This window comes from Martes martes (assembly GCF_963455335.1).
Source record: "Martes martes genome assembly, chromosome: 16".
Classification (NCBI taxonomy): Eukaryota; Metazoa; Chordata; class Mammalia; order Carnivora; family Mustelidae; genus Martes; species Martes martes.
Window position 1 is genome coordinate 64,849,949 of NC_137904.1, and position 25,969 is coordinate 64,875,917.

General features: G+C 54.1%; 1 protein-coding gene across 2 annotated transcripts in view; it reads left to right on the plus strand.

The window, feature by feature from the left end:
- TBCD (tubulin folding cofactor D) overlaps nt 1–25,969 on the plus strand; it is a 149,381-nt gene that overhangs the window by 11,837 nt on the left and 111,575 nt on the right. For both annotated transcript variants that reach the window (XM_080825585.1, XM_080825586.1), the window contains 7 exons: nt 2,136–2,191; nt 5,739–5,871; nt 16,767–16,812; nt 18,274–18,406; nt 22,978–23,114; nt 24,308–24,368; nt 25,235–25,309. In XM_080825585.1, coding sequence (XP_080681711.1) covers nt 2,136–2,191; nt 5,739–5,871; nt 16,767–16,812; nt 18,274–18,406; nt 22,978–23,114; nt 24,308–24,368; nt 25,235–25,309 — 641 coding nt within the window. The remainder of the gene's footprint in view (nt 1–2,135; nt 2,192–5,738; nt 5,872–16,766; nt 16,813–18,273; nt 18,407–22,977; nt 23,115–24,307; nt 24,369–25,234; nt 25,310–25,969) is intronic.

A 25,969-nucleotide genomic window follows, 5' to 3' on the forward strand; every position in this document is an offset into this window, starting at 1 on the left:
GACTCCCCGCTGAGCAGGGAGCCCTATGCGGGACTCGATCCCAGGACCCCGGGATCATGACCTGAGTGGAAGGCAGGTGCTTCACCGACTGAGCCCCCCAGGCAGCTCTTTTTTAAGTTAAAAAAAAATTTTTTTAAGGTTTTATTTATTAGAGAGAGAGCATGCGAGGAGAGAGGCCAATGGGAGAAGCAGACTCCCCGCTGAGCAGGGAGCCCAATGCGGGACTTGATCCTGGGACTCCAGGATCACGACCTGAGCTGAAGGCAGTCGCCCAACCAACTGGGCCACCCAGGCGCCCCAAGTTAAAAAATTTTTTAAAAATTTATTTATTAGAGCGTGCGTGTGCATGGCAGTTGGTGGGGGAGAAGGAGAGAGAATCTCAAGCAGGCTCCAGACCCAGTGCTCCTGACCCCAAGATCATGACCTGAGCTGCAGTCAAGAGTGGACGCCCAACCGATGCAGCCACCTCAGCGCCCCTTAACGATTTATTTTTATAATTAAGAAAAATTTAAAAGAAGTGTTAAGTAATCTCTATAGCCAGTGTGGGGCTCGCACCCACAACCCCACCATGTCTCACCAACTGAGCCAACTCGGTGCCCTGACAGTTAACTCTTTTTATCCTCACTTTACTGAGGCGGCAATAGTGAAAAAGAAAAAGGAACGTAGCTGTCAGTTTATCAGAAGTGGTAGGTCCAGATCTAAGCTGGCGGCTTGGCTTCTCCTCCTGTGCTGCTCACCACACTCCGTGCCACCTGCTCTGTGCAGCGCCCTTGGCGTCCTGCCGCTCCGTGAGCTGCTCTTCCTGGCAGTCTTCCTGCGTCAGTGAGCACGTGGCTTCTCATAATCCGTGAGGGAAAAGGGGCTCCGCTGAGCCCTAATTTTAGAAATATTCTCTTGGGGCACCTGGACGGCACAGTTGGTGAGTGTCTGACTCTTGGTTTTGGGCCAGGTTGTGACCAGGGTTGTGGGGTCCAGCCCCATGTGGGGCTCTGTGCTGTCTGCTTGAGATGCTCTCTCCCTCTGCCCTTGCCCCACCACGCACGGGTGCACACGTGCTCTCTCTCTCTCTCAAATAAATAACTCAGTCTTTAAAAAAAAAATTGTCTTGTAGGTGGACATTTAGTTTGTTTCTGGTTGTGTTCTGTGAGAAGTAGTATGGGGTTAAACCACCTTTACATACTCTTTGTGTATTTGTCTTGTAAGTGGGACTGCCAGGTGAGGGACTATATGTTTCTAAAGGTTTGGCACTGGATATGTGATTTTCCCCCAGAGAAAAGATCTTTTGTGTACGTATCATTTGGAAAAGAGTTAGTTGAGATGAGAATTAGAAACTTCCTAAGACAGGCCTCCGAAGGAAAGCTACTCGTTTGTTTTAATCCTGGGTCCTCTTCTGTTTGGGTGGGGCCTCCTAACTGTTCTGCATACTAACATGTTGACAGGTTCCAAGTGTGCTTTGTGGACACCGATTTTTTTTAAAGATTTATGTATTTATGTATTTATTTATTTATTTAAAGGTTTTATGTATTTATTTGACAGATCACAAGTAGGCAGAGAGGCAGGCAGAGGGAGAGGGGGAAGCAGGCTCCCCGCGGAGCAGAGAGCCTGATGCGGGGCTCGATCCCAGGACCCTGAGATCATGACCTGAGCCGAAGGCAGAGGCTTAACCCACTGAGCCACCCAGGCGCCCCTCTGTATTTATTTTTGAGGGAGAGTGGGAGGATGAGCAGGAGGAGGGGCAGAGGGAGAGGGACACGGTATCTCAAGCAGACTCCCTGCTGAGTCAGACACTCAACAGACTGAGCCACCCAGGTGCCCCTGTGATTCTTTTTTACAGCTGGGTGACACATATGTGTTTCATTTTTCTGGTGTTTTTACACACGTGTATTTCAAGGGGTCTGGCCACATGCTCTGTGCAGCTGGGCACCTGCCGGGCACTGAGCGCAGCATTTGGCAGCTGCTGGCAACTGTGGTTCGAGTTTAGGGGTGGTTTTTACAGCTTTGAAATTTGGCCTCTGCTTAGAAGCTTCATGGGCTGGCTTCTCCAGGAGCTCCCGTGTGTGGGACTGGCCGGTGACTGGGTCCCAGAGATACGTATGGCGTGTGTAACGGTGCCTGTCCTTGATCCTTTCTTCTAGACCTACTTGATTGTCAGTGACAAGGCCCGAGATGCAGCTGCGGTCCTTGTGTCCAAGTAAGTACCTGTTGGCCCCCCACAGCTGTGTTGGTTGATACGCGACTGGTGTGTTCTGAGAGGGTTTGTCTTACATATTCTTCTGTGTTCCCTGTGTTGCTGTCGTACCTTGGAGGACGACTCTGGGCTGATGGGCCTGGGGAAGTCTTTCCTATTGCCCAGTACTTACCTTTCTTTGAGGGAGCATTGGCTCTGTTTGGCTGCAGGAGACCTCTGAACCTGAGAGTGCTGGGCTGGGGGCTCCCGGAGGTCACATGACAGGCCCGTCAGCGGAGCACAGATTTGGAGCGGGTATACCAGTTATTTATGCCTGGGCCAGGACCTTGCCTTCGGGGTGGTGGCAGTTAGATGAGTCTGTAAAGGTCACTCGGAAAGCTGTTACCGCTGTGGTTTATGGAGATCATGAGCTTGATTGAGTCATTGTGTCTGGGGATAAAAATCCCCAAACATTCTCTGTTGACTGAAAAACAGGCTGTGCCTCAAACACGTGAACGTGGCTTTGTCTGATGAGCTCAGGGAGCTGACCCAGACAGTGGCCCCAGAGTCTCTGAAAAACACCCAAGATGTGTGTGAGAGCTGTGTAAACTTGTTTCATGAAATGAGAATGGAAGGAAGCGGTTTTTCTGCGTTAATCTTTTGTAGGACATGTGACTTAAAATCAGTCAGTAGAGTAAAGAAATGAGAAAATTTGGCTTTCCCTGACTCTACATTTGTGAAAGTTGAAAATGGGCTGTAAAACCTTTTGGATATTTTGATTGGGAAAATGGGCACCACCTCATTCAGGGTCCCCTTATACTTGGATGTGTGGCCATGAACTTGGGCAAAGTGGTAAGAGAAACCCTTGCTCTATAGGGCAGGGGGCCCTGGGTGAGGTGTTTGTGCAAGCACTTGCTGCAGCCTAGGGCACAGCGTGAGTAGAAGAGTTGACTTCAGGCGTGAGGGGAACACGGGAGCCCACTGCACTGCTTCACCCGGAGGAGGGAGATACTTGCTTGACAGAGGTTTCTTGTGATTAAAAAAAAGAGTTTCGGGGCGCCTGGGTGGCTCAGTGGGCTAAAGCTTCTACCTTCAGCTCAGGTCATGATCTCAGGGTCCTGGGATCGAGCCCCGAGTTGGGCTCTGCTCAGCGGGGAGCCTGCTTCCTCCTCTCTCTCTCTGTGCCCACCTGTGATCTCTCTCTCTCTCTCTCTCTCTCTGTCAAATAAATAAATAAAGTCTTTAAGAAAAAATAAATAAATAGTTTCTTTTTAATTGTAAGAGTAATCATGTGTTTTGGAAAATAAAGAAAAGTATTAAGTACAAAATCTGCATGTCCTTTCATCCCCCAGAGATGTAACTGCTTCTGCCTTTTCGCCTGCCATTGTCTGTGGGCGTGCTCTGTGGACACGTTGGTGCACACACTTGTCCTACCAGGTGCCGACAGATGGGCCTGGAGCTTTATTCAGTCTTTTTCCAAAATACAGTTACGCTGTGAATGTGTTACTGTTTCTCGAGTCCCCTATTGGACATGTAGACCGTTGCCCTGAACCGTGTTAGTAGAGTCAGTGTTGTCATGAGCGCGTTACAGAAATCTTTGTACCGTTCTGGTTGATTCTTAGAGATGAATTCCCGCAAGTGGAATGGACATTTTCGGGGTTTTAAGTGCAGTTACTGGAAAGGTTACCTTTCCCCCATGTTTACCAGTACTGTGTGTGATCCTAACGTGTTTGGCAAATTTGTTAAATGAAAAATAATGTTTCTGTTATTATTTTTTTTTTAAGATTTTATTTATTTCTTTGAGAGAGAATGAGTGAGAGAGAGCATGAGAGAGGAGAAGGTCAGAGGGAGAAGCAGACTCCCCAGTGAGCCGGGACCCCGATGCGGGACTCGATCCTGGAAGTCCGGGATCATGACCTGAGCCGAAGGCAGTCGCTCAACCAACTGAGCCACCCAGGCGCCCTGTTTCTGTTATTTTTTATCACCAGCAGTACCGAGGGTTTGGTAGAATTATGTTGAGTTTTGCTTTGTGGAGCACCCCATCTTTGAGGACTGGGAAGGTGAAGCCCTAAACCTTTCTTTGTTCCCTCCCTGCTGTCCTCCAGGAAAGGGGACCTGGGAACAGACACAACCTCTTGGCAGGACTCTCCTGCACCCTCTAGTGGTCGGGACGAGTAAGCGTTTCGTGTGGTCGGGGCTGGTTTTCGGGGTGTTCCAAGTGCCCCGGCCCATTGGCCAGGCTGTGGGTGCCTCCGGGCCGTGCTGTGACTGCACTGGCTGAGCGTCTTGGCCTCACAGGGCAGTGGCTCCTCTGAGGGAAGAGAGGGCTGTGAGCTGGGACGGGAGCTTCCCGCAGGGTTGCTGAGGCAGGTACCAGAACCGCCCCGAGCGCTGCTCCTGAGCAAGCCGTGGCGTGCGCGGTGCCCACAGGCGGGAGCCGTGGGCCCGCACGTCGTAAAACGGGCTTCTGCTGCATTAAGTGTGGGGGCAGCAGAAGGGGGTGTGGGGTCCTGTCTCCCGACTCTCTCTGGTCTCCTGTCTCCTTGGGAGGGTGTCCTCGGGCCTCTCTCAGAGGCTGCACATCTCCCACCCTCTGTCTCTTCATGTTCTGTGCTTCTGCCCCAGGATGGAAGATCCCCTAGGAGAGGACGGGTTCAACCCGAGCCCCTGAGTCAGAGAGCTGAGGGCCCGGCATGTGAACCGTGAACTGGAATAAAGGGGGCTCAGGCGTGGGTGTGGGGGCTCGCGGGTGGTTGCCGGCTTAGACCAGGCATGTAAGAGAGTGGGCAGGGTCCAGTATGCGCCATCCGGGCTCCCAGAGAGTGTAGAGCTGAGCCTGTGTGGGCCGCATGGGGCTGTGCGGCATCGGGTGGAGGGGGTGGGGGGGGAGGAACACCCGCGGCAGATGCAGGGAGGGAGGGCCTGGGGCCTGCTGCTGGGCCGGGCCTTGCCACGTGAGGTGGTGCAGTGTCCTAAGGCAGAGATGGACTGGGGCCAGGAAGGGGAAGGGCTGAGTAGTAGGTGTTGGTGGGGTTCCTGGGCAGTGGTGGGGACAGGTAAAGGTGGGCCTACGGTGTAGGGGGCCCAGGATGGGTGGGAGCCCAGGAGGGAGGAGAACGGGGGTGGTGGGGCCTGTGTATCACTTCAGAGAGGTCATGCTGGGGAATGACTGCCTGAAAGCCATGGTCTGGGTAGTGTCTTGGTGTTTTATTTTTTTAAAGATTTTTCTTATTTGACAGAGACAGACAGTGAGAGAGGGAACACGAGTGAGGGGAGTGGGAGAGGGAGAAGCAGGCTCCCTTCTGATCCCGGGACCCTGGATCATGACTTGAGCTGAAGGCAAGCGCTTAACGACTGAGCCACCCAGGCGCCCCTATCTTGGTGTTTTAGATTGGAGAGTGTCCTAGAGTGTCTGTCTTGAAAGGAGGACATAATTCACAACACGAGGACAGATGTCCTGGCATGGAGACTCCTCCTGATGGGAGGACCTGGTGGGCTGGAAGGGGTTGAGCTCTCTTCGGTTGGGGCCTTGATTGAGCTGTCCGCCGGCCTGTTTGTTTCCTTCTGGCAGGTTTGTCACACGGCCCGATGCCAAGCAGGAGAAGATGGCAGGTTTCTTGGACTGGAGCCTGCACACCTTGGCCCGCTCCTCCTTCCAGACCATCGAGGGAGTCATTGCCATGGATGGCACACTCCAGGCCCTGGTAAACACTACCCCGGGGGAGGGGACAGGTTCTCTTTACCTTTGAGTCCGTTCTGAAGTAGCTGGAACACAGTAAGAGACCATTAACCCCAATAGCACAGCACTGCACCTTATAACCCAGGCCTGTCTTTGGATTGTCCGCACTGGGCTTTGTCCTCCGGTGAAGGAGGTGGCCTGAGCCAGCCTAGTGCGTGGCCACCAGGTGGCAGTGGTGTCCACAGAGCTGGGGCAGGTAGGCAGGCAGGTGGGCAGGGCCTGTCCTCCTTGGGTTTCCTGCTGCGCTAATTGTGTTACAGAGTATAATTATCTGAAGGAGCTCTGAGGAAATGAGGCAGGAGATTTGAACTTCGATTTTGTTCAGCTCCTTGGGTTAGGGTGTTGGGAACATGTGTGTGAAACACACAGAGGCACCTGCCCAGAGTGCACTGGTTGGTTTCCCACTTTCTGCTTCGTCTTTCTACTGTGTTGCCTTTTCTAGTGCTAACGAGGAGGACAGTTCCAGAAGAGGGGAGCCTGCCGAGGCTCTCATGGTCCTTGGGTGTTGGGGGCATGGTGCCTCCTTTCTGCTCTCTAATTGCAGCAGCTCCGACTTGGTTCTTGGCCTCTTTCTGAAGCTGTAGAGGCCCAGGGCCCACTTTGGGCTGGGTTTAAATGGAGACATTTGGACCAATGACTCAGTGTGACATCATTTTCTTGGGTGTTGTCCCGTGTGTTGGCTGTTGACAGGTGGGATGAGGTGTAGGAAGCCATGAGGGCCAGTGAAAAGTGAGGCTGGTGATGGTATCACCCAGGGCAGTGGGCATAGGATGTAGGAAGAGAGGAGGTGACAGCTGGGGCTGCCACCAGGGCCTGGGGACAGCCCTTTCTAACTGCACACCCTGTCCTGGGCACTTAGGGCAGAGACTGCCTGGCCTCTCAGGGAACATTCTCGGCATCTGTTTCTTTCCATTCATGTTGCTGTTGTCTTGAGGAAGGACAGAGCCTTTCAGATGAGAGTATTTCAAGACATTTTGTAAAGAAACCTGGAAAAATAGAACATTTTCTGAATTCCTGTGGTCTTTTGAGGTGCTGTTTTTTTTTTTTTCCTCCTTCTTCCTTCCATTCAGTAAACGAATGTGATATGTTTTGCACTAGTTCTTAAAAAGTACTGAGAGAAGGGTATCGGGGTGTCTTAGTCGATTGAATGTCCAGCCGTTGATTTTGGCTCAGGTCACTATCTTGTGGGTTGTGGGATTAAACCCATCTTGCGAGGGGGTGGGGGGCGCCTGTGCTCAGCAGGGAGTCTGCCTCTCTCCTTCTCCCTCTCTCTCTGCCTCTGTCCCTGCTTGGGCACGCGTGTGTGCATACATGTGTGTATGTGCACAAACTCTCTAAAATAAATCTTTAAAAATCTTTAAGAATAAATTGAGAGATAATTCACACACCATGAGTAATCTGTTTTTTAAAGTGTGTAAGTCAGTGGTTGTTTTGTACATGCACAAGGTTACACAGCCATGACCACTATCTAATTCCAAAATATCCTCATCACCCCTAAAGGAAACCCCACACCTATTAGCAGTCATTCCCCATTAATTTAGTTTCTGTCTCTGTGGATTTGCTCATTCTGAACATTTAATATAAAGGGAATTGTACAACATGTGAGCTTTGTCAGTGGCTTCTTTCACTTAGTGTTGTGTTCTCAGGGTTCATCCGTGTTGTAGCTTAGATCAGTAATTCACTCTTTTTTATGGCCAAATAATATCCGCTGTGTGGGTATCCGTAGTTCTTATGAGTAGTGCTAACCTGGACTTCTGTGTGTAAGTTTTTGTTTGAACATATATTTTAGTTCCCTTGGGTATGTAACAATTGTTTTTTTTTTAACTTAACAATTTAAATATTTTCTATGTTTTTTCTTATCCATGGCACACACCTGTGCTACTGATGAAACATGGGGTGTCAGCTTGTGTAGACGCACAGCCTGTGCCCTCAGGTGGCTCTCGTTCCAGCTCTCTGCGGAGGTGGTGCTTAGAAAGGGTTTTATTGGGATTTTCAGGGTAATTGCCATGACAGGAGTCAGTGCAGGGTGAGGCTGGCCTGTGAGGGCACCTGGTGTGGATGTGGATGGGTGGGGGAGGCACGGGGCACACACGTGTGCCCACCAGGCTGTCATTGCCCGAATTCTGGGGAAGTGCATTTACGTTTTAGGTAATTATGGTAAAGGATGGGCGAATGGGGTAGGGATGCTTTGTTTGAAGGTTTGGGTGTACAAGGGGAGTCTTAATTTTTTGCCCTGAGTTTCATCGAGAAGTCTTAGGTCATAGAGGAACAATCAGAAGGTCTGACAGAATGTAGCTGGGGCCTCTCGGTCTCTGGTGGCCTGCAGGGCAAAGTGCTAGACCCATCTGAGTGTGGGCGCGGGGCGCGGGAGGGTCAGGCACATTCGACCTGACTGGCTTTTGTGGTTAGGGTCCTATTTTAGACCTTCTTTGCCCAGTCAGGAATTTGTATCTGGGACGGGCTCTTCGGGTCTCCTGTAACCTTTGCCCAGAAGCCACCCCTCCAGGAACCACCTTTCCAGGAGCCACAGCTGTGTTCATACACGTAGGGGCAGCTGGGCCAGCAGGGTGACTAGGCTGTAGGGCTGGAGACGACTGTGACTGCCCTAGGGATCTGTGGGCGGGTGATGCCTGTGTGGCCCCTGCCTGGGCCGGCAGCAACGAGGCAGGTTTCCCGGAAGAGACAGTGGCGGACCTGTGCACTCAAGCCACCTGCGAGAGTTCCTGATGGCTCCCTTGATCCTGGGCTCAGGTCCTTGGGACTCTGATGCCCTTCCTGAAGGCTTGAGAAGGGCACAGGGACCCCTTTTTGTCCAGTTCTGCGTTGCTTTGCCCTAGGTCCTTTTATTTACTTACTCTAAAAAATATTTTTGATCATCTTGTTGCTTGTTTCAACATTGTTCCCACGTTTTCTGCTGCTTCTTCCTAAGGGGGAGACACACGCCTTTAATGGCAAAACCCAGTGCTGCGGTGGGACGGGCTGCCAAGTGTTGTCCTACCAGCTGTGGGAGCAGGTCAGCGCCCCTCTCAGCGCGGAGAGCCAGCCAGGAGCCGGGGAGAGCTGTGGATGTGGGTGTCTCTAGGCTCCACCCTTAGGAGAAGTTCTCTTTCTCTCTTTCTCTTGAGAAATAGAGGGATTTTCCCCAAAGCTTCTGCCCCTCCCCCAGCGGGGCGCTGGAGCAGGCCGGCAGCCGTACCTCAGAGCGGTTTGGAGAGGGGCCCCCGCAGCGAGGTGGGCGGTGGCCAGACAGGGCAGCTCAACCCCTGGGGAAGTCAGTAGATGAAGCTGCTGGGAAGTGGCGGCCTGCAGGGCCCAGCACACCCCTTCTGGAACCTTCTGAAGCCCCTCTGTTTCCTCTGGAAAACCTAGGGTCTTTGTGGAGTTACACGTCTCGTTTCCTTTTCTCTTTTCTTTTTCAAAGCAGTGATTTGGTGTAATTAGCGCTGACGCCGCCTGGGCAGGAGGAGGTGGTGGAGGGTGCTGGGCTCTCCCGGGCAGGGAGCGGGTTTCACCACGAGCTCGTCAGACCTGAACGGCAGAGGCCGGGCGTCCGCTCTGCGTGACGGGACCTGCAGGTGTATTGTGCTTTCGGGTTGCGTCTGTCTCCTTTGATGCCCTTGGCTTCGTTTCTCTCCACCTGTTCATTAGCGGGAGCAAAACAGGTGAACTCGTAACAAGCACCATCGAAACTGGGTTTGATTTTATTTTCCTGGAAGCAGGTTCCTCTGGCAGCGCTGAGTTTTAACTCTTGCGTGGGGGAAGCAGGAGTCCGGTGGCTTCCTGTCCCTGGAAGGTCCTCTGGCTTCGTCCTGCTTTAAGCATTAGGGTTGTTGCAAATTGAGGAAATTCTAAGAAGGCAAACCCAGTGTGAAGAATTGAAAATGGTCGTCGTCGGGGCACCTGGGTGGCTCAGTGGGTTAAGGCCTCTGCTTTCGGCTCAGGTCATGATCCCGGGGTCCTGGGATCGAGCCCCGCGTCGGGCTCTCTGCTCAGCAGGGAGCCTGCTTCCTCCTCTCTCTCTTTGCCTTCCTCTCTGCCTACTTGTGATCTCTGCCTGTCAAATAAATTAAAAAAAAAAAAAAAAAAGAAAATGGTCGTCGTTTGGGTGTGCCGTCGCTTCTGCTTCCTTAGTGCTGGTTGGGCCTTCTTGGCTCTCACTGCTCGGATTGAGCGGCCTAAGGACGATGGGCGATGGGGGATTCTCCTCGTGCGCTCCCTGTGATGGCTGGGAGGTGGGTGGGAACTTGTGTTGCTGAAGACGGGCTTCCTACACAGAAATACTGCTGGTGGGAGGACTGACAATGAAACGCTCGTCTTTGCCGGTTACGGTTGTATCCCCTGACGGTGAAGTTTGTTTTATTTACTTTATCAGTGATAAAAGCATAGCTCTTGTGGAAGGATAGAATGTTTTGTCGCAGACGCTAAAAATCGGGTAACCCCGTCCCCGGCGCCGAGTGCATGAGGAGGGCACATCCCGAAGCTGTTCCGGTTTTGCCTGGAGTCCAAGTAAATAAAAGGTCTCGAGCCCAGGTTGAGCGGCTGTCGGTTTGGTGAGGGCGGGATGCACCAGAAATGCACGTCCTGGGCTCCAGGCTGTGTTGGCTCTGCCCTTGGGTGCTTTGCTGCCCTGAGGGAGGCCCGTCTGCTGCGGGCCAGTCCTGAGCCTCAGGACGCCCTGTAGCAACACCTGTGACCCCAGGCAGAGGCGAAGGCCTTCCTCCGTGCTCCCCGCCTGTCCAAGGGAAATAACAAAGCTCTTACCTCAGAGGGTGGTGTGGAGGCTAATTAGTGCATGTCATGCTCTTTGAAGATGAAAAGAAGCCACCTGATTATCCAGAACACTTGTCAGGGAGGCTTTGATTTCTTTCCTCTGAGGGCTCTTTGGAGAGCAGCACTCGGTGGTGTGGTTTCGCGTTGGGTTCAGTGTGGCCGGAGGACAAATGGCCCAATTGAGCTTCTTAGTCGCAGCCCTTGCCGGGGCAGGGTTTCGGGTGGAGGCTGGGGTAGGAGCCGTGGGAGAGTGTGTGTGTGTGTGTGTGTGTGTGTGTGTGTGTGTGTTGCAGGCTGATGTGCGCTTCTGTGTTCTTGTGGAATGCAGGGGACGTGGGAACCTTCAGTTTCCTTGTGGATTTGAATCCACGGAGCAGCCGCCTCTGATACTGGTTTACGTTTGTGGAACTCAGCATTTTACGTGGGGCAGGCAGCGTGGCGACAGGAGTCTTGTCGAAACACGCATGCTGTGTGGCACGCCTTTAATCCCATTGGCGGGCCTGGTTTGTACACCTGCTGTGTGAGGAGATGACGTGTCCTGCTGGACAGGTGCACGCTCGCAGGCAGCCCAGCCCAGCCCACGCTTGGAGGGGAGGGGGCCTTGCTGGTCCCAGGCTCTCCGCCTCCTGGACGGAGAAGGGGCGCGCAGCGGGGCAGCTGGCATGGAGCTGGCGCAGAGCTGTGGGCCTCCCGGCCGGTGCCCTCTGTGCAGCTGGGCCTGTGGCCTCCACGGCGGGCCATGCGGGGGCCTTGTAGCTCCTACCCTCTTGGTGGCTGTGGTGAATGGGACCTGGCCGCCCTTACCCCTCCCCCTAAGCAGGTGTTTGTCAGGCTTTGTCTTTGCTGTTGGAGGGTCACTGACGTTGCTCTCTGGATTCACCCTTGACCTTTAATTGCTGGTTCTTCTGAGTCCTGCAGAGCCCTAGTTCTGTGTACCTGCTGTGCTTCAGACCCCAGGAGTCCGAGGTTGTGCCTGTCATCCTGTCACTTTTCCCTCCTCCTGTCAGCCCGTGGAATGAGGCCCCAGCAGCAAACAAGGGTGCTCAGGCAGGGCCCAGGTCCAGTCTCATCTGGCCATGTGGGTGAGCCTTAGGGTCGTGTCGCGGGCTTGGCCCTCCTTTCCTCATGTGCTGGCCACCCCCTCCGTGGCTCATCCTCCGCTCTGGGCTGGAGTCTGTCCTCGGCCTAGGACGTCTCTCTGCTCCGGCACGCTCTCCACACAGGAGCTGGCTCCGACTGCGGCGTCCCCTCTGGGGACAGCGGCACCCACCCCCTCGGTCCCTCCGCCGCAGCTGTGCTTTGTCTGTACACCCTTCAGTGGTGCAGAACGAGGGGCAGGGGGCCCAGGAACGGGGCTGGGGAGCCTGAGCTGCAGAGTAGACGGCCTGCAGAAGTCTGTCCTCCAGGCCCCACTGGCAGGGCACCAGGCGCGGGGCAGAGTCGGGCCAAGCAGGCTGCTTGTGTTGGTTTCCCCCAGGGTTTTGGGCCCTGTGCTGGTGCGCCCTCAGGTGTGCGCTGGTTCAGGAGAGGGTGCGCGTGGCGGTGTGGGCCTGAAGCGGCAGAGGCTCTTCTCAGTGGCTCCTGCCACGGGTGTTCTTGCTCGGGTCACTGGCCCTGTCGAAGTCCCTCGGTGGGCTCAGCTCTGCCCGTCTAGTCCCTGGGTTGGGCGTGCCACCTGCTTTTTCTCCTGCTCCTCATTGGGTCTCCTCTCCTCACTTTCACTTGGAGGGGAGGGGGCCTCCTGGCTGGGGGGGGGGTCCCTCTCCTCCCGGTGGTTTCAGAGCCCCTCCCTGCCCAGATGCCAGTGTGGCTTGGGCCTTGTCCCCCTCTGAGCCTGTGGCCACACTGCTCTGGCGTGGGAATGGGGCGCGTGCTGCACTGGCCGGCTGGTTACTAAGTTCTCTGTGGCAGGAATTGTGCCTTTGGCACCTTCCACATACCCTGCGTTAGGCAATTAGGAGATGTGTGACCAGGATTTTTGGTATTTTTGAATTGATTGAGAAACAGTTGTTTTTATCTAAGATTACTGGCTGTTGAAGCCAGTGGGAATAGCAAAGAGCTCTCTGGGAGGGACTACGCCCTGCTGAGCCTGGGTCCGTGTTGTCTGTCTCCTGCGGGTCTTCCCTCCTCACCCCGTGGAGCTGCCCAGGACCGTGTGTGGTGCTCTTAGGGAGTGATTCCAGTCCCTTTCACGGAGAGCTTTCAGATCTTCCGGCTTTGTGGTGTTTGAAAGTCTTCTGTTAAGGGTTCTTGAAGGCCTCTGTGTGGAAGGTCAGTTCATGGAGTCTGACAGGCTCCCATGAGGCGGGGGATGGGGGGGCCCCAAAGGCCACACCCAGAGTGGTCACCCTCGAGGGAAAAGAGGAGATGTCCTGCTTCTCCTGGGGGCTGGAGGTGCCTCTGGTCTGGCTGGCTTCTCCCCTTAGCAGGGTGGACCTCCGCCTGGCCAGGGCCTGGTCCTGGAGTGCAGCCTGGGTGAGCACTGTCCTCAGGACACGTCTGCTTCTGCATTTCTCAGGGCTTCTCCGGGCTTCTCTGACCAGTGTCCACTTACTGTTATTTTTGGGGGACGGTGGCAGGCTGGCTTCGAATGCCCCTTCTCTTTCGTCATTGTGAGCCGGCAGGTGCGGCGGGTTCCAGCCAGTGGTGGTGGTGGGGGGTGCGAGACTTCCTCTGGTGCGGCGGGTTCCAGCCAGTGGTGGTGGTGGTGGGGGGTGCGAGACTTCCTCTGGAGAGTGCATTCCAGGGTGACCCAAAGAGGCCACGCCATTGGGCTTTGCTGCCTTCCATGGCGGGTGTGGCCCTGCGTGGGCTTGCTGTGGCCCAGCTGAGGACCGTGGGGCAGGCTCTAGATGCTGTCCATCCTGAAGCTGGTTGTGTCGCTGCCTGATGGTGTTTACTTTTATCCCCATCGTGTATGACACAACTGCCATGAGGGGGCACGGTGCGCTCCTTAGCACTGGGACAAGAGTCAGGAGTGCAGAAAGGGAGGAGCCCGCTTTGCCTGGCTCTAGCCTGACTGCTGGTGTGTTTATGATGTCATGTTTTCCTGGGGCACTGAGGACGGTACCCCACACTGAGGTGCCCAACCGGTGGTGGGCTGGTTCAGGGGGCACGCACCAGCTCACGGGAGAGTTCACAGGTGCTGGCGAGGGGTACCCCTGAGCTGGTCTGGTGTGGGGGACCTTTTGCCCGGGTCCTAGGTGGAGCTGCTTTTCTTGGCCTTGACTTGGTGGTGCTCGAGGGAGCCTTAGACCAGTGTTTCCTGCTCGGCAGCAGGGCGGACTGGCTCCCGCGCAGCTGACAGCCTGTGACTCACGGGCTCAGAGAGCATGCCCTGGGGAGGAGAAGCTGGTGTGCACACTGCAGAAAAGCCGGCTTGGGTGGGTAGCAATCGAAAGGTGTGGTAGTTTAGGATGATTACTAAGAAACTCCCTTTTGTTTGCACCTTGCGCTGTGCTGGTTTCTAGAACAACAGAAACAGCCCTGACGGTCATTTCTCCTGGGCTGCTTGGTGGTGTTTTCTGTGATCTCGAAGAGGCGTAATTGCTTATGCAAAGTGGGTGCTTTCAGAGGCGTGCGCACTTGGTTCATGTTTTATGCTTCCATGAAAAGAGCGTCCTTCCCGTTTCCGGCCTGGCTGAGCAGTGCTTGAGACCATCAGAAGACGAGCGCGTTTGGACCTGCCGCTTTCTCCCACTGCTGTGTGTCCCTGTACAGCCACACGCTCTCAAGAGTGAATGGCGGTGAAGGTGCCGCATTTTTATGTGTAAAAGCAGACTGGGATGTCTGGGTGGCTCAGTGGGTTAAGCGTCTGCCTTGGGCTCAGGTCAGGATCCCAGGGTCCTGGGATTGAGGTCAGGATCCCTGCTCCTTGCAGAGTCTGCTTCTCCTTTCTCCCTCTGCCTCTCCCCCAGCTCATGCTCTCCCTCGCTTACTCTTTCTCAAATAAATAAATCTTTGAAAAAAACCCAAATAAATAAAATCTTAAAAAAAAAAACAAGACGAACAAAATTGAAGCCCTTTTCTTCATTGATTTTGTTTTTTTCCCTTCCTTTTCATCCTTTTCCATGAGTCTGAGTCTGTTCACGAGGGCGCTGGGACTCGGCGATCCTTCTCTTCACACGCACAGAGAGCTTGGGTTATCCTGCGGGTTCAAGATTGGGAAGAGCGGAGGGATAGGACTCCTCTCATACCCATAAAGGATGCAGTATTGGTTCCTGTTAGTCCAGACAGTGGCTGTGGCTGGGCCTCGGTGCTGGCCCTTCTCTTTGGGGTGGGGACTGCTAGGGGCCAAGCCAGATGTCTCCAGGCAGGGGCCTGTCTCCATCTGCCCGTGCACTGTGGTGGGGCCGTGTCAGCGCCACCGTTCACCGTTTTTGTTCTGTTCTCTTACCGAGACTTTGTAAAGAATTTGGCAAATAAAGAACGTTCACAGGAAAGATCACTTCTGGCATGTCATAGTATTTTAAATTCTTATTAGTTTAGTTGGTGAATGAACCCCCAAAACACTTCTTGGGAAGATTTTATTTGAGAGAAAGAGAGAGTGAAAGAGAAAGAGAGAGAGCACAAGCAGGGAGGAGGTCAGAGGGAGAGGGAGAAGCAGGGAGCCTGACGTGGTACGCGATCCTGGGACGCGGGGATCTTGACCTGAGCCAAAGGCAGACGACTAACTGAGCCACCCAGCCATCCCCCAGAGAACACTTTAACCAACCACCAAGTGCTGCCAGCTCTGTTCCTGGCTGCTCACAGTCCTTCCCTCCTTCCCCTCAGACTTTCTGCGCTCGTGGGTTCTCTTTACATCCCTACCGCGTGTCCTCATCCTGCTGTCAGGGTGGTGTCTGTTGCCCAGGCTTAGACAGAAGCACCCTTACCTACAGGGTGAATTTCCCAAGTCGAGAGTTCTCTGTTGGGTAACAACCCACCCAAAAGCCTGTGGCTTAAAGCGGCAGCCATTGTGAGGGTTCTGTGGGCTCTGATAGTCTGGGCACCGGGTAGCTTGTCTGTCTCCCGAGGCCGGGTGGGTATGGGGTGCGCCATGTGGGGGCAGCTCGAAGGGCTGAGCAGCTCCTTGCCTGTCAGGACCTGGTGTCAGGGGGACGGGAGTCTAGCGCACATGGGCTTACATACCTTCACATCTAAAACAGAAGTAGTTCTCGCTTTGCTGGTTAAATACTGTTTCTGAAGGAGAGGAAATTCTTGTAAGAAATTCTTGGCAGTGCTCAATGCCAGGATTCTTTGTTTAAGGGGCTTGGATGCTTGTGTGAATTGTCCCATTTTTCTTCGCACCTAGAAGTGGAGGGTAACATTTCAGGTTGAGCATTCTGGAGCTCGTGAGGTCTGTGATTTGGACGTTGTCCCTGGTTACAGGAGAAGGGGTGGGAGATGCCCTGCCAGGGCCCCACAGGATGAGCAGATGTGTGTGAGAAGCACGGGGGCCCTTCTCGAGTGTTGCCTGCGCATGAGTGACACTCCAGGAGTGCGCGCTTGGGCTCCCGACCTTCATGACAGCTGCTTGGGCCCGTAACGTCGACCCTTTGACACCTGCTCTTGTGTACAGGTCCTCAAAGATTTTTAAAACATTTATTTATTTGGGGGAATCAGAGTGGAGTGAGAGAGAACGGGAGTTGGGGGCGGGGCGGAGCAGCAGCAGGAGAGGGAGAAGCAGGTTCTCCACTGAGCAAGGAGCCCGACGCGGGACTCGATCCCGGGATGGTGCAATCATGACGTGAGCTGAAGACAGATGCTTAACTGAGCCACCCTGGTGACCCACTCAGGTCATTAAAGAAAACCCAGTGAGGTTCTTCACTCTCCTTATGGCTGACGCCCTCACTGGCAGCTGGGCACACGTCACCAGCGATGCCTTGCCCTCCCGAAGTGGACTGGCCTTGTGGTCGCATTCCTACTGCACGAAGTCCTTTTCCGACGTCGCCTCTCCTGCTTCTAGTAATTCTTTTATCGTGTATAGAGACTGTTCGTTATTTTATGGTATTTAGAGTAAAAATTATGGAAGATGCAGTGAACTGTTTTGATGATTTATGTTCTAAATTTGTAAATATATTTGTAACATTTGACTTTTTTTTTTTAAAGGCACAAATATTTAAGCATGGAAAACGTGAAGATTGTTTACCCTATGGTAAGGTTTATTTGTAAGAGGGTGTGATGTGATGTGAGTTTGCCTGTTTACGATCCAGTGTGTGTCTCTTTCACATTTTATTCGTAGTTACAAGAGTCTGTAAGTTTTGCTGTACTTGGACACTATCATAGTTCTTTGTTTTTTTTTGTTTGTTTTGTGTGTGCATGTGTGCTTTGATCTGTTTTTTTTTAGGCCTGTATGGGAGGACTGGGCTCTTGATGTGCCGTGTGCCAGGTTTTGATTCTGGGGGACGTGGTGTTGTGGACACACCCCGAGGTCTCTGGCTCCCCTCCCGGGACCCCAGTCACAGCTGCATTGTCTCTGCAGCCACGGTCACGGCTTTGACCTTGTCCGCCATGCCCGTAATTTTAGACAGAAGCTCAGTTTTTGATCATAAACTCTGTGATTCTTGCTGCAGAGACGTTTACTATCTGGACCGAGAGAAATTTCTTGGAGGTATATATTCTAGAAGATTTGTGAATAAATTTTGAATAGTAGAGCCTGTATTTTAAAGAAATTTTCATCATGGAAAATTTCAGCCACGTATAAAGGAAGAGAGAGCAGTGTAGCGAACTCCCACATTTCTGTCCCAGGCTTCACATTTTTCATTCATGGGCATCTCGGCTCCCTGTGCTCCTCCTCAGTGTGCCCAGACACCCTGCCGCCTGTCGTCTTACCTGCGTCTGTTGCAGTGTGTACCCCCAGAAGATAGGTAGGGTGCTTTTGGAAACAGGCGCTGATACTACCGTCACGCCTGGAAACACGAGCAGCCGTTGCTCGGCGTCGTCACACGTCCTCCTCAGTGGACTTGCACACTCACATGCACTGGGTCTGTTTTATGTTACTGTCACTCGTACCCACGTCAGTCACTGCATGCTGTTTGGGTCTTTGCGTAAGTGATTCAGATGCTGTGACAACTTGTCTTGAAATCTTGTCCTCCTTGTCCATACGAAATGCCATCTTGTGCATTCTCCTGGCCCTGGTTTCCCCGTAATGCCACCTCGTCCCCCCAACCAGCCTTGGCGGCACAGGGCCCTGACCACCCATTTTCCTGTTTGTGGAGACCCCTCCCCACCAGGCTGGGCCCATGATGTTTGCACAATTTCTTATAATCCACGGTGTGTTTCGCATAAGCTGTTCTTTGCTTTGTGTGGCTTCTCGCTCTTTCTGGGGCTCCTCTTTTTTTTTTCTTTTTTGGCCAGCCTGCACATTTGTGGCTTCATAGTGAGAAAGTTGAGCAGGTTCAACTCTCACTGCGCTTGGGAAATGACGCGGGATGAGGGGTTCTCTATGAAGCAGAGCTTCAGGGGTCCATGGTACATCTGGCTGTCATGCTGCATCTGGGGCCTGTAGATCCCTCTGTGGTTTTAATGTTGTGGGGGCCAAACCCAGGGGGTGTAGTTTGGGAGACCATAGAAGACGCTTCCCACCGGTCTGAGCTGCGTATGCTGTTGTTTGCAGCCGCCACTGTTCTCGAGTGCCTGGAGGGCTGCCGGCTGCCCGACAGCAACCAGACCCTGCTCCGGAAACTTGGGGTGAAGCTTGTGCAGCGGCTGGGACTGACATTCCTGAAGCCCAGGGTGGCGAAGTGGAGGTTGGTAGAGCAGGGTCGGGGAGGCCGGTGGGGCGACAGGCGGGGCTGTGGTGACCGTGACTGAGAACACTGTTATCTTCTGCTTGCACTTCATTTCCTTAGTCTCAGCAGTGTTTCTGATTTCGAAAGGAAAAGTTTTCCTTTTAGTTTTTTTTCTGTCTCTACATCTTTCAGGTCGGATAACAAGCTGGAGTGACGACAAGGGAAGTTTGATTTTGCATTTTATGTGACATTATTCAGGTGTAGTATGACTTTACCAGTTTGGCCTCATTATAGGGAAAGCCCCATTAATGAGAAAGCAGAGTAGAAGCTTCTTTCGGAGGAAGTAAGCTCTCACTCCTTACGCTGCCTTTGCCTGCGACAGAAGCGGTCCTGACTAACAGTCTGACGTTAATTAGCAGATGCCTTTTGAATTAGTGGCTTTCACAGAAACAGACTTCTGCTGTGCTCAGAGTACTGTGTAGTTTTTTTTCTTTTTAAAGATTTTATTTATTTATTTGGCAGACAGAGATCGCAGGCAGGCAGAGAGGCAGGCGGAGAGAAGGGAGGAAGCAGGCTCCCCGCTGAGCGGAGAGCCCGACGGGGGTCTCGATCCTGGGACCCTGGGATCATGACTTGAGCCGAAGGCAGAGGCTTTAACCCACGGAGCCACCCAGGCGCCCCAAATCTTTTTTTTTTTTTTAAGATTTTATTTATTTATTTGACAGACAGAGATCACAAGTAGGCAGAGAGGCAGGCAGAGAGAGAGGAAGGAGCAGGCTCCCCGCTGAGCAGAGAGCCCGATGCGGGGCTCGATCCCAGGACCCTGGGATCATGACTTGAGCCGAAGGCAGAGGCTTTAACCCACTGAGCCACCCAGGCGCCCTGACAAATTAATAAAATCTTAAAAAAAAAAAAACAAGGAAAATTAATGTTTCGCACTGTGTTAGGGTTCTGCAGGGACACAGAACCAACAGGCTGAGAGGATGTGTGTGCCTGTGTGCAGACACTTCTAAAGCCTTGGCTCACGTGGCCGTGGAGACTGGCGAGTCCCGACACCTGCAGGGTGAGTGAGAAAGCAGGAGACCCAGGGGAGCTGACAGTGGCATTGGAGTTTAAAGGCGGGAAGAATTCCTTCTTACCCCAGAGGAGAGTCGGCTTCTTTGTTCTGTTCCGGTCTTCAACTGATTGGATGAGGCCCACCCACACTGGGGAAGGCAATCTGGTTTATTTAGTCTACCAACTTAAAAGTTCATCTCATCCAGAAACACTCAGAGGCACACACAGAATAATGTTTGACGACTATCTGGGTGCTCTGTCGCTCAGTTGAGTTGACACATAAAATTAGTCATTGCAGGGGCTATAAGCCTTTATGTGTGAAGGGGAGTAACTCAGCACCATAATTACTTTGTTCGGTTTGCATTCCCATGGACATTTAATGGAAGTCAACCCTCTTGCTACTTTTCCTGTCTCTTCCATCTTCATTTTTTTTCTCTGCATTCTCTCTCCTCCGTTACATTTTTGTTCAATTTTCAGTGTCCTCCTCCTGTCGGCCACCTCCCCTTGGCGAGGAGTAGGCGTGTCTGGTAGGCTGGTGACTCGCTGGGGCTGCTCCCTCTTCCTCAGGCCTTGGCAGCGCGGTCTTGTTCCCGTTCCTTTGCCCTGGAGCGCGCGCTCCTCACTTCCAGCGCACGGCTGGTTGGTCTGCCTCGGGGGCCCCCATCCCACGGACTCCCCAGGGTTACGTTGACTCCGGACTCCGCCCAGCTCAGCCTCCCAGCTGCTCTCACACAGTGCTTCTGGGACCTGCCTGTACTCGCACATCTTAGGGGTCGTACGAGGGTCCGAGGAGACGTCTGTGCAGTTACGAGTTTCCTTCTTAGAGCCACTTTTCCTCCAACACCTGTCTCCAGGTGCGCGCCATCTCTCTAGTCACGAATCTCTCCTCATCCACCAGGCCAGACTGCTGCTCTCGGCTTGGGCTCTTTTTCCCTGTGCTGCGCTTTAGAAAGTACCTTTGGGGAGGAAGAGAGATGTGAAAGTGGGCTGCCCCTGGGCACCTCCCTGCTGTGTGGAACGGTATCCCAGTCTGGGTTGTCATCTCGCGTGTGCCAGTGGGGGCTGGCTTATGACTTAGGTGGTCGCAGAAGGGTAAACCCGACAGCAGCCTGAAGTCCATCATCTTTGTCGTTTCTGGTCACTGTGCGTCAGGGTGATCAGGGTGAGTGCTTTTCCTGTGAAATAATCAGTATGTGTCCTGATTTGGGGAGGCCGGAGCCAGGACGACTGCCATTGTTAGGCCCTGTGCTGGGCAGTTGGTGGTCTTGAGGACAAGCCTGCGGTGGCTGGCGTCACTCTCCCCGTATCAGTTACCTCCTGATGTGGCAGGTAACTGTGGAGCCGGCGCTCCGTTCTGACGTCCGCTCTGAGGTGTGGTTTTTCCCCACACCAGCCGACTCCTGGGTCTCACGGTTCCGACACTGTCTACCCGAAGGTAGTGTCTGATTCCTCATGACGCCTGAGGTTAAGGGCTCAGTCCGAGGAGATGGTCGTGTCTCACCCCCCGAACCCCCCGTTACTCAGATGCCAGTGGCAGGTCCAGGTCGTCCCCTGTGCCTTGACCGACCAGTTATAAATTGGGATTCCCACATCTCTCTCCTCAGGCTCCGTTAACGTGCTGGAGAAACTCACAGAACTCAGGGAAACATTTTGCTTGCTAGATCACCAGTTTATAATAAAAGGATACAACTCAGGAACAGCCGGAAGGAAAAGATGCCCAGGGTGAGGTGTGGGGGAAGCGCTGTGTCCTGTCTGCACACACCACTCTCTCCAGGTCGGGTCTCCACGCCCTCACCAGTCCAGGAGCTCTCCAAACCCTGTTCTTTTGGATTTTTATGGAGGCTTCATTCCAGGGGCGTGATTGATTCAATCATCGGCTGTTGGTGGTTCATTAAACCTCCAGCCCTATTCCCTCTTCGGAGGTCAGGGGGTGAGACTGAAAATTCCAGCCCTCCAGTCACATGATTGGTTTCCATGGTGACCAGTCCCCATCCTTCGGTGACCTGGGAGCTTTCCAAAAGTCACTTCATGAACATAAATGAAGACATCTTAATCCAGAAATGGACAGAGACCCCATGTAGATTTCTTACTGTAAATGACAACATCACAGTTATGTAACAGAATACCCCCAAATTTAGCAGCTTAAAATGATGCATTTTTACTGTGCCTCTTTCTTTGGATTGGGAATGGGTGTAACTTGGGTGGGTCCTGTGGTCAGGGTCTCGCTAAGGCTTCAGGAAGGTGTTGGCCAGTGCAGCTGCCATCTCAGGTGGGGGGCACCCAAGCACGCCCCGGTCATTAGGCCTCCATTCCTTGTGGGCTGTCTGCTGGGGGCCTCCCAAAGTTCTTGCTGTGGGGCTCTCCATAGTGCAGTGCGCAGTGTGGGCATGTGTTCTGAGTGAGGGGTGGCAAGACGGAAGCCACCGTCTTCCTGAGCCTTCTTGGGAGGGACATCCCCTTGCTGCTGTGGCCTCCCGGGCTGAAGGAGCCCCTGGGTTTGGGGGGGCACCAAGGGGAGAGGATTGCACGAGCATCTGCAGGCGGGCCGCCTGGGGCTGCCAGCCACCGCTCTTGCTTTAGAACGGAGTTGGAGACTGGTCCAGGGAGTTAATGAGCTGTTGCGGGCCGCCGTTAGCAGTGCCCGGGCTGGTTCAGGGTCTGTGCTCCGTCTGCGAAGCTCCAGTTGTCTGCGCTTGGAAGTCCGCCTCGGGCCGCAGCCCCAGGTGCGCTCTGTACCCGGACCTGGGCACCTTCTGTGCTCCAGGCCACCCGCCAGTCTGGCCCATACGTGCTGGCCTCGGTGTGGTGCACTGGTGCCCACCTTCCAGGAGGAAAGGTGGCAGTGACGGGCCTTCGTGCATGTCCTTGCGTCTGTCCCGTCACGAGCCCCTGGGTAGGACCTCCTCTGACAGATGGGGAAACTGGCAGCCGGAGCTTCGGGAGCCGTGCGGTCAGACATTGGAGCCGGCCTGTGCTTGTGCCCTCACGGCACACGGGTGATGCCCGGGGCCTCAGCTCGGACAGGGAGGCCGGGAGGACTGTGCTTGCTGGGGCTTGAGAGGAAGGCTCTGGAGACAGCGTCTGCAGGAGCTGGCCAGTGAGTGAGCTCTAGGGGGCAGGGGGGTGAAGGGCCTGGGGAGCAGTAGGGACAGGAGGCAGAGCGCCTTGTGAATAAGGCTGACGCCCATGGGCCCCATGCGTGCCCTCGCGGCTGCTTCTTTCGGGCGCACTGCTGTGGTCCTGCTCCGTCCTCCGTCCTTCCCCCAACCCTGCATGGCACTCAGGGACTTCTGGGAGCACAGCCTCTCTGTTCTGTGGCTCAGATCGGTCGTTACATTTCTTGGCAGCCCTCGTGGATGCCAGCAGTGACTCCGTGCTCTTTCTGTCTTATTTCTGTAAGACACACGGAATTGTCCCAGGCACCCGCTAAGACTCTAAGGGACACTAAGTTTCTGACCTCAGTCATCAGGGCAGCTTCTTCTCGGGCGGGAGCCGGCGCGGCTGCGGGTCTGACGCGGTGCTTCTCTGTGCAGGTACCAGCGGGGCTGCCGCTCGTTGGCCGCTAACTTGCAGCTCTGCGCCCAGAGTCAGAGAGAGGCGAAGATGCATGTGGAGACTCCCGACAGCGACGGAGACTATGACATCCCCGAGGAGGTGGAGAGCGTGATAGGTGGGTAGGGGGTCTGCCGCTCTCTGGTCCTGGGGGTGCTGGTGAGGCTCCTCTGAGGTGCATTGCGTTGGCTGCGTGCCTTCCTCCCCGCGTTGTGCTGGCGTCACACGGCCTTCCGTGACCTTCCCCACCCTCACCTTTATGGAGCTTGTGGCTGCTGGCCTGTGGTCCCGATGCCCATGACTCTTTCGGCCCTGGCCCGTCATTGCGTTCACTGGCTGCTTCCCATGTGTGAGCCCTTGTATTTCTACCTCAGTCCCCGGCCCTCAGCCCTCCACCGTGCCTTACCTGGGTGCATCCGGCCTATGGCCTCAGGCCTTCTCCCGGAGCGACAAAGTAGCGGCTTCCCTGGCCCGGTGCCGCACATACCTGCAGTGACCCTCCCGCCGCAGACCTGCAGAGCTCTGGGCCCTGCCCTCCTCTTACCCGAGGGAGTGTCTCCTGCTCACGGAGTGGGGCAGAGCCGCACTGCAGCAGCCCGCACACCTGCCAGCCTTCCCCCACCCCTCCTCGCCTGGTTCCCCCGCCCCCCACCGTAGGGTCTCCCGCTGTCCGTGAGGGACAGCAGCACACCTCCCCTAGTGCCGTCTCGCTGTTTCTCATGTCCGCTCTCCTCCCTTTCACGGTGAGCTTCTTCCCAGAGTTGTCTACACCTACTGCTCCCCCCACTTCCAAGGTCCTACACTGCCCCGGGCAGAGTGAACTTGACCTCTTCACAGGCTCCTGTCCTTCCTCCCTGCTGGGCCTTCTCAGGCTGTCTGGGTGCCCTTGGTCAAGGTTTCCATTGAGTGGGACGTGTCAGGCCCTTACCGAGAGGCCTCTGACGTCTCCCCACTTCTTTGGGCCTCTGTGTGGCTCTTCCTAATGTCTGGCCTGTGCCCGAGACCCCAACAAGAGCCCCTTTTCTGTACCCTCTTGCAGACACTGATCTCTGGGGAGTCTTCCTCACTGGTACTCTCTGCCCTGATGGGTGGGTCTGCTTTTTAGCAACAATGGCAAGAGTTGGCTTTAAATCAATATTTAAAAACAAGGAAAAGGAAATGTTTTCTCCTTGTAATTAAAATGAAGATTTTTAGCGTGATTGCCTTCATGGTGCTCATGAGGGACACCTTCAGTCTGGGAAATGAAGAACTTACCTTGGAAAGGGGTGAGTGCGTGGAGCTCACGGGCCTGGCCTTCCTGTGTCCTTGCAGAGCAGCTGCTGGTCGGGCTGAAGGACCAGGACACGATCGTGCGGTGGTCTGCGGCCAAAGGGTAGGTGCCCGCCGTCGCACTGTGGGGAGCTGGGCCCGGGGCCGGTGGCTTATGAAGGACCCTTCCTTGCGACTGAGAGCTGTGAACCGCTTGGAGGCTCTAGGAGGTGGAATAGTTTTTTCTAACGTATGTTTACGGCTTTGTATTCTCATTTTAAAAATCATTATTGCGGAATGAGGCTCCTTCATTTTCTTCACTTCCTGGCTAGAGTGGACAGAATTACGAGCCCAGTTTGCCTTTCTTTACCTTTCCGATGTTCCTTCTCTTGCTCAGCGTAGCCCCTGTCCGCTGCCTGCACGGGCAGGCATAGCCCTCACGTAGCGAGCAGGTGCTAGCACAGCCTTATCTGGCCGCAGAGCCCCTGAGCGGGGAGGTGGTGTTTGTCTGCTCTTACGCCTGCGGGAATGGCCTGCAGAGGTGCCCTCACGGAGAAGGCGTTCGCTTTGGCAGCGGGCAGCCTCTGGGCCCAGAGTCACTTGTGGGTGGAGTGGGCTGGGCAGGGAGGGAGGCTGATCCGGTCGGGGGTATCTGGCAGGGCGGCCCGCCGGGTGGAGGGTGGTCCGGGGGGGGTATCAGGGCGTCAGGCCTGGGGCTGGGTGCCATCGACCGTGCGCGGCCGGCTGTTGCCCTGGGGGCGAGTTCCCCCCTTTGTGTCCCTCCCCTCAGGAGGTGTCTGTGTCGGTCTGTTTATGTCACTGGGGTGAGGCTCCCTGACAGGCCTTGCGTAGAGCGGGTGTGAGCCTGGCTCTGGGTCTGCCACTTGTTTCCGTTCTCCGGAGGGAGCGAAATTGTTGGGGCGGTTCCTCGTCGGCGGTACCCCGCACCACGGGCTGCTGATGCTGATGGGTGGCGCCTCTCTTTTCCAGAATCGGTCGGATGGCTGCAAGGCTTCCCAAAGAGCTGGCGGATGATGTGGTTGGGTCCGTGTTGGATTGTTTCAGGTATGTGAGAAGATCAAAGGGGGACACGCTTCTGGTTAAAAGCAGCGGCTGTTTTTCCCCACGTCCTTTTGCGTTTTCTTTCATCTGAGCTACTTGTCAGAGCCTCCAGAGCCTTTTTGTTTTCCTTTTGAAGTTAAATTTGAAAACTCTAGTTATTTCTGTTCTATTTCTTTCTTTCTTTCTTTTTTTTTTTTAAGGTTTTATTTATTTATTTGACAGACAGAGATCACAAGTAGGCGGCGGGGGGTGGGGTGGGGCGGGGAGCAGGTTCCCTGCCAAGCAGAGAGCCCGATGCGGGGCTCGATCCCAGGACTCTGAGACCATGAACTGAGCCGAAGGCAGAGGCTTTAACCCACTGAGCCGCCCAGGCGCCCCTGTTATATTTCTTTTATCAGCTTAAATCCCATTACATTTAAAAACTTTAAGAAGAAAAAAGTGGTTTTGAACATGTACATACATCGATATCATTCTTCGAAGAAACCTGGGGTCATTGGGGTGACGTCTGAGAGAAGGTCTGTGGTGTGGCATGTTCCAGATCTGCCTCTGTGGTAGCTGCTTGCCGCATGTGGCTGTGGACCTTACATAGAGGCTTGTATGACCTGGGTGTGAATTCTGCTTTTTAAAAAATTCTACATTTAATTTAATTTTATTGGATTTAAA